At 52.2% G+C, this 6,550-nt stretch overlaps 1 protein-coding gene across 1 annotated transcript in view; it reads left to right on the top strand.

The window, feature by feature from the left end:
• Positions 1–1,159: 1,159 nt before the first annotated feature.
• The window catches only part of CDH2 (cadherin 2), a 213,923-nt gene continuing 208,532 nt past the window's right edge, over positions 1,160–6,550 (top strand). Inside the window, exon 1 of the mRNA XM_036874118.1 lies at positions 1,160–1,966. Coding sequence (XP_036730013.1) covers positions 1,907–1,966 — 60 coding nt within the window. The 5' untranslated portion in view covers positions 1,160–1,906. The remainder of the gene's footprint in view (positions 1,967–6,550) is intronic.

Raw genomic sequence — 6,550 nt, 5'->3', positions numbered from 1 at the left:
TGCTTGTGACCCAAACTTGTAAAGTCTCTCACTTTTTGTGAACCACTCCAAGTTCATGCCTTAAAAGGAGGAAGCAAATATCCTTTACTTGGTGCGAACTCTGAATCAGTCATTCATGTCTCAGATAATCCTATCTTCACGGCACGTTCTGGTTTTAGGTCGGTTCCCCCTTTCTCTTTCTTTCTTTACTTTCTTTTGTTGTTATTGGGGGTGGTGTACGGAGGGAGTCAAAGTCCCTTACACCGTTTACTAAAAATTGTGAACAGTTATCACTAACGAGTAGAAACAGACAACGGGAGATTTCAAATAAAATAACACGCACTCTCAACCCCCCAGAGGGAAAAACAACAAAACAAGCACACACAAACTTGGGCTGTTCCAGCACATCCGCAAAGGAGGGAGAGGTGCGTGAGCCCGAGAGAAGCCGCGGGGCCTCCCCCCTCCAGGCCCGCAGGTGGCTCGCGGCGAGCGCCGCAGACAACAATGGCTAGGTTAGGCTTTGCCTGCGTCGCCAGTTTGCTGTGTCGGCCCCTGCCCAGAAAAACAGAACAGAAAGAGAAGCGTGCGTGAGGCGACGGAGAAGGCATTCCCTCTCCAAAGCCTAAGCTCTATCTGATTCCCCTTCGCGGTCCACAAATGAACCTGCCACCAATCAAGTTCCTGCGCAAGTTCTTTTCCTTCCCGCAGCCCCTCCACCTGCCGGGGCGGTGCTCTGCGCACCCCAGGCCTCCCTCCGGCGACCCCCCGCTGGCTGCAGCAAAAATGGGGCGCTTCGGCTGGGCGGGGGCGGGCGGCTGCCGCGGATCCGGCCGGCTACCGCTGCAGCTTGGTGGCCTCCGATTGGCCACGACGCGGGCGGGGAAGCTCGGCGGAGGAGGGAGGCGGGGGCGAGGGCGGCGGCGGCGGCGGGAGGAGATCCGAGCGGGGAGCGGGCTGCGCAGCCAGGCAGCTCGCGGGGCGGGCGAGCGCGGGGAGACCGGCGGCGGCATCTCGCCCTGGTCGCGCTCGCGGAGGACGAGCGGGGCGCGCAGGCGGCGGCGGCGGGGGTTGGGGCGGCGCGCGCGAGTGAGCGGCGCGGGGCGAGAACCGGCGGGCGGGTTCCCGGCGGGCGGGAACCAGCAGGGGCAGCCGCGGCGGCAGCTACGCGGGACGGAGCCGCGGCGGGAGCGGCCGCGCCGGCCCCTGGCCTCACCCCCGCGGGTCGAGGCCAGAGAACAGTCTCCAACTCTCCCAGGGACCGGAAAGGGGAGCCCAGAAGGGGTCCTCAGCCCACACGCAGCGGGGGCGGCGGGACAGCTGCCCTTTGTGGGCGCAGCGCTCACGGCCCGAAGCGCCCTCCCCGCGGCGCTCTCGCCGCCGTTTTCGTCGTGCCGAGCGGCCCTGGAGAGGGGACCCGGAGGAAGCAAAACCCCGAGACCGAAACCTCGCGTTGCGGAGCTCCTGGGGAGTGCCAGCCGCTCTTCTTCCACCTCCGCATCCTCCACCGGCCAAGGTCCCCGCCGCCTGCATCCCTCCTGGCTTCCGCTGCGCTTTGGGCAGAGCAGAGCAGCCGGCGCTGCCACCGCGGCCACACACGCACACACACACACACACACACACACTCACACTGACACCCTCACGCGCACGCCCGCCTTCTCCCCCGCCCCCTCCCCAGCTCCTTGATCTCTCGGTCTGTTTTATTACTCGTGTTGCGAGTCCCGCGGACTCCGCGGCCCGCTATTTGTCATCAGCTCTCTCTCCATTGGCGGGGAGCGGGGAGCAGCGGCGAAGGGGGTGGGGTGGGGAGGGGAAGGGAAGGGGGTGGAAACTGCCTGGAGCCGTCTCTCCGCGCCGCTGTTGGTGCTGCCGCCGCTGCTGCCGCCGCCGCCGCCGCCTCCGGCTCCTCGCTCGGCCCCTCTCCGCCTCCATGTGCCGGATAGTGGGAGCGCCGCGGACCCTGCTGCCGCTGCTGGCGGCCCTGCTTCAGGTACGCGGCGGTCCCCGCGGGCCGGGCCGCGGGCGGGGTGGGGCGGGCGGCGCCGGGTCCCTTTGTTCCCCGCGCCGCTGCGGGGCCCGGCTGCGCACCCGGGAAGGGAGTTGCCGCACCGCGCGGCCGGGAGCTGCGCAGACACGAGGCTTGGGCAGGGCGCAAGGGCAGGGCTGCCGGAGCCAGCCGGTCTCCCGCGCCTCTCTTGGCGGGTCCCGAAGGGGCCGATCGCGGGCCCCCTCTGCTCCTGCGGGGTCAGGCGAGCTCGCGGGGGGGGGGTGTCCCTAGGCAGCAGAAAGGTGAGGTAGGATAGCACTCCGGTTTTGCAGTTTTCTGCGCTTCTCGCCCTTAGCATTGAACTTTGCTCCATTTTTTGTTTGTTTATTTCTGCAGGGATGGGTTGCGAGTTTGCAGCAGGAATTCTCACTCTGGTATCTTAGTTACGGGACTTGCCTCCACCCCACCTCACCCTGGCACCCGCGCGCCTCCCGGTGCCCGAGGGCTCCACCGTCCTATTGTCTTTACCCTAGCTTAGAGTTGCTTCTTATTTTTGTTTTCCTGCCCTCACAATTTTTTTTTGAGTCGGTCCTACCTGAAAAGAAAACCTCGCCCCCTAGCCCCGAAGAGTCTACGCGGGTCGGCGCCTCCGCACCCAGCCCCTGGCCCCGCACGCCCCTTATCCCGCCGGGCGGGGAGAAGTTCCGTTACTCGGCTATTATTCTTCTCCTGTCCGGCTGCCTCTGCCCTGCGTGCGTGCTGGGGGTGCCTTTACCGGGAGCTTCCGCACTTTTCAAGCCTTCGGGAGAGCGCTAGACAGCCTTTCCCTGCAGTCGGTACCGGGAGGCTCCTCCGCGGCAGGAAGCACCTGCTCCAGGCTGGTCGCAGCCTCCCTCCCCACTCCGCGCCGCCCATCCCCAGCCCGGCCGAGCGCCCAACTTTCCCGCGGCGTCCGCCCGGAGGATGTCCCGAGGCCCCTCCCGGCTGGCCAGTCGGGTCTTGTGAAGCGACGCCACGCGCCGCGGCTGCGACACCCGCGCTGGGCGGGGTCCGGGCGGGGGTCGCGAGTCTGCTCCCGCGGGCGGCGGGGGCCCCAAGCAGCTGCGGGAGAGGGGCGTGTCCGCCTTCACTGTAGGGCAGGATCTTCAGGGGAATCCGCCCGAAGGGCCCCCAGCGCACCGCCGACGGCTAGGGGTGGCCAGCCGGTGGCCGCTCCAAAAAGTGCGGGCGCGGCTTGCAAGTGCCGCTGCGACCGGGGCGACCGGGGCAGGGACAGATGGTGCGGATCGCCCCTCTCTGTGGTCTGCGTGAGTCAGGGCCTGGCGCGCTCCGGCCGCGGGCGCCGGGGGCTGGATCGGGCTGGCGCCCGCGGTCTCTCACACTCCCTCCCGCCGCCCCCTAGAGGGGTGTGGGCCGCGGCTGCGCCGAGCCCTGTCCATGGTGCGCCGGCTCCGCGCTCTCCTCCCCCGGGTCCAGCTCTACCTACTTTCCGGCTTTCTCCCTCCCACTGGCTCCCGGGCCGCCCGGGTCCCGCCGTTCCTTTCTCCTTTCTTGGGTTTCTCCTTTTGTTCTTATCATCTCCAGCTGGTCTTTTTCTCTCCCCTTCTCCCATTCGCCAGTCCGCCCCCCCCTCCCCCGCCCCCATTCTCTCTCCTGACTCGGGGGTTTCAAAACTGTTAGACTAGACATTTTGGCCTCTGCACTTTTGGGGAGTGGATGGAATTTCTTCTAACTTGGGGGAGGAGACCTGCCAGTCACTTGCTAACAAAAGTACCTCCTGTTATAAAACCGCCCTTTATTCTTGGAGCGCACACTCATTCTTTCACCTCCTGTCACTTCATTTATTGTTTCTTCTTTTAAAATGGGGTTTCTTGAGGAGGTTCGGCTGAATGGGGAAGAAGGAGAAAAGTGCTACTTCAAGTGTTTGAAGTTAAGGGGAAAGCAAGATATACTTAACCCTGTGGACATCAGATTTTTTTAAAAAAACAAATATGTCATAGATTAAACAAATCTCACTTTAAAAAACATTATGTTTTGGATATCATGGCATGGTCTGACTTATTTACAGGCAACTTATAATAAGCCCTAAGAGTGAGTCCAGCAGTGGATGGTATGCTTACCAACTTTTTGATCTGAAAGTAAGTTTTAATTGAATACTGTGCAGTGAAGTTAGGACAGGAGGAGACGTTTGTTGGTCGCTAATAACTTGGGACTAAAGTGTGTACCACTGGAGCAATCTCATTTCCTCTTTGAGTCATCTGCCTTGAAACCAGGTGTGGATTTTGTAGGTCATTGTCTTTTATTTCCTTAAGCATTTTTAAAATATATCATTTATAAACGTCAAATCACGCCCTTTCCTTTTTCCATTTTGTGTTCTTTCTCAGTTTCTTCCAAGCCAATGTCATGTTGACTTTTATAAACCTCGAGGAAAGGGGAGATTAAAACTTTGTCATCAAGTTGTTTGGCTTATTCATGGGTTCGAGTCAAGCAATAACATTGAGTGATTTGCAAGGTCATTAGAAGTGGAAGCAGAGCAGTTTATGCAACATGAGTTTTAGGGTTAAGTGCACCTTGTGGATTGCGCACACTGAGATTGGAAATGACTTTGTGCTAATGGTCTGCTTTACACACGAGAATAACACAGATCTATCTGCAAGGTGAAAATGGCCCCTCTGGAGTCATCTGCTATTAAAAGTCTAGGTTTTTGTTTGTTTGTTTGTTTTCAGGCCAGACTAAGGAGTCACGAGTTTTAGAAAAGAGAATGAGTAGGTTATTGGTGTAGTTACAGAGCCGCCTTATTTTTTCAGACCAGTTAAAGAAGAATAATTGAATATTCAAAAGGACTTTATGCCTTTAATTAACTGAAGTGTTCTTTTACTTGGAACACTTCTTTTTTTTCACTTTGAGAGAGTCTTTACTAGTTGAGTTATTCTGTTACCTAGATTTACATAATTCTAGTCAATTTTGCATATTAGGATATTCAGCTTTAAGATTTTCTCTATTCTTCCTCATTTTAGCTTGAGGCATTAGCATCGTCCTATTTTTAAAAAAAGCAGAATTTGAGCATTAAACTTCACTGATCAAGGGATATCACAAAGTTATGACAAGCTTTCCTTTTAAATTATACAAGTGACTTTCAAATCCTTAAATCGGTTTATCATCAGGAATAAAAACCAATTTTACTTTTACTACCCATCCAGTAATGAATAGATTAGAAGCCTGCTTTGTTTTTCTAGTTCACATTTTAATTGCATAGCTGCATTGTTCTAATTTAAATATGTTTGTATGGGTTATGAAGCATCAAGGACACCTCCTTAAGGTTCACAGATATTCTAGATTCTTAGTCTTACTGCATTGGTTCTGCTTTCAACCCCGGATGAGGATGTATGAAAAAAGATGCACAAACCATATGTGATTTTCACCTATTAAGTATAGACTTTCAAGGCATTAATATTCAACAGATGAAATGTAAAAAAAAACTTTGTTTTAGAATGTGGAAGATCTGGGATACAATAATCATTTTAAGTATAGACTATATATGTATTCAGCATGTTTATTTGATTTTCAACACCTTTGTAACAAATTCCTATGGAAGTAAGGAGAATTAACATAGTTGATGTTCACAGTTTATTCCACTTATGCGTCTCTGCCCTTTTTTAAACTTGTGGCATGTGGCCATTACTAACAGGTGGTGTACATTGCACATGTTCTAGGTGTGATTTGAAAAATAATTTGTGTTTCCTAAAATATTATTATAAGCATATTTTAAAATTATATATATATATACATATACATAAATTAAAATTATATATAATTTTTTAGGCCTTAATTGGAAGTTCAAAATTTACTTACAAAGTAGACTTTCATACCTTCATCAGAGTCTACCCTGACCTTCTTCTAAAAGTTTGAACTGAGATTTTAAGGGGAAATTCTTTTAGATAGTTTGTATTTTTTTTACATGTAGAGACTCAATTCTTCTTGGAACAGATTATTTTGGTGACAGTGTATTGCACCAAACTGTCCTTAATTTCTGTTTTCATTAAAAATCTTCAATTCTTAAATCTGTTGTGTCTCATTAAGCTTTAGGGTTATTAATTGGGAAATGTCAAGACTTAAAGCAACAGTTAATCTTGCTTTAAAACGCCTTCAAAAAAATCCTGATCCCCATCGTGTTTTCAGAGGGATAGTCTCAAGTTAGAAGAGTGATTTTTAAAAAAAATCAGCTGTTATTTAAGAAATGTAGTGTTTGTATGTACTTTCTATGGTTTTGCCCAAGTTAACATTATTCAAATTTGCTCTTTTGGCTCAAATACAAAAATTAATCAAGTTGAAGCACTGCACAGACTTGTGGTGAATTTCATCAGCCATTTAAAAAATATGATAGATTTGGAATTTGGGTTTTGTTATTTGAGTAATTATTTCACATCTGCCATGAGTACACCTTCTAGAATCTATTTTCAAGTTGGGTTAAGAACTTTAAGCTGAAACATAATTTGTACCAACAAATCATTACGCCTCACATTTCTGTTTTTTCCTTCTACAAACTTATTTTTGTTTGAATTTCTCAGTAAATTATGCCAGTTAATT

Source organism: Balaenoptera musculus, chromosome 14, assembly GCF_009873245.2.
Source record: "Balaenoptera musculus isolate JJ_BM4_2016_0621 chromosome 14, mBalMus1.pri.v3, whole genome shotgun sequence".
Classification (NCBI taxonomy): Eukaryota; Metazoa; Chordata; class Mammalia; order Artiodactyla; family Balaenopteridae; genus Balaenoptera; species Balaenoptera musculus.
The sequence above is the reverse complement of the archived record's forward strand: the minus strand, read 5'-3'. Positions and strand labels throughout refer to the sequence as shown.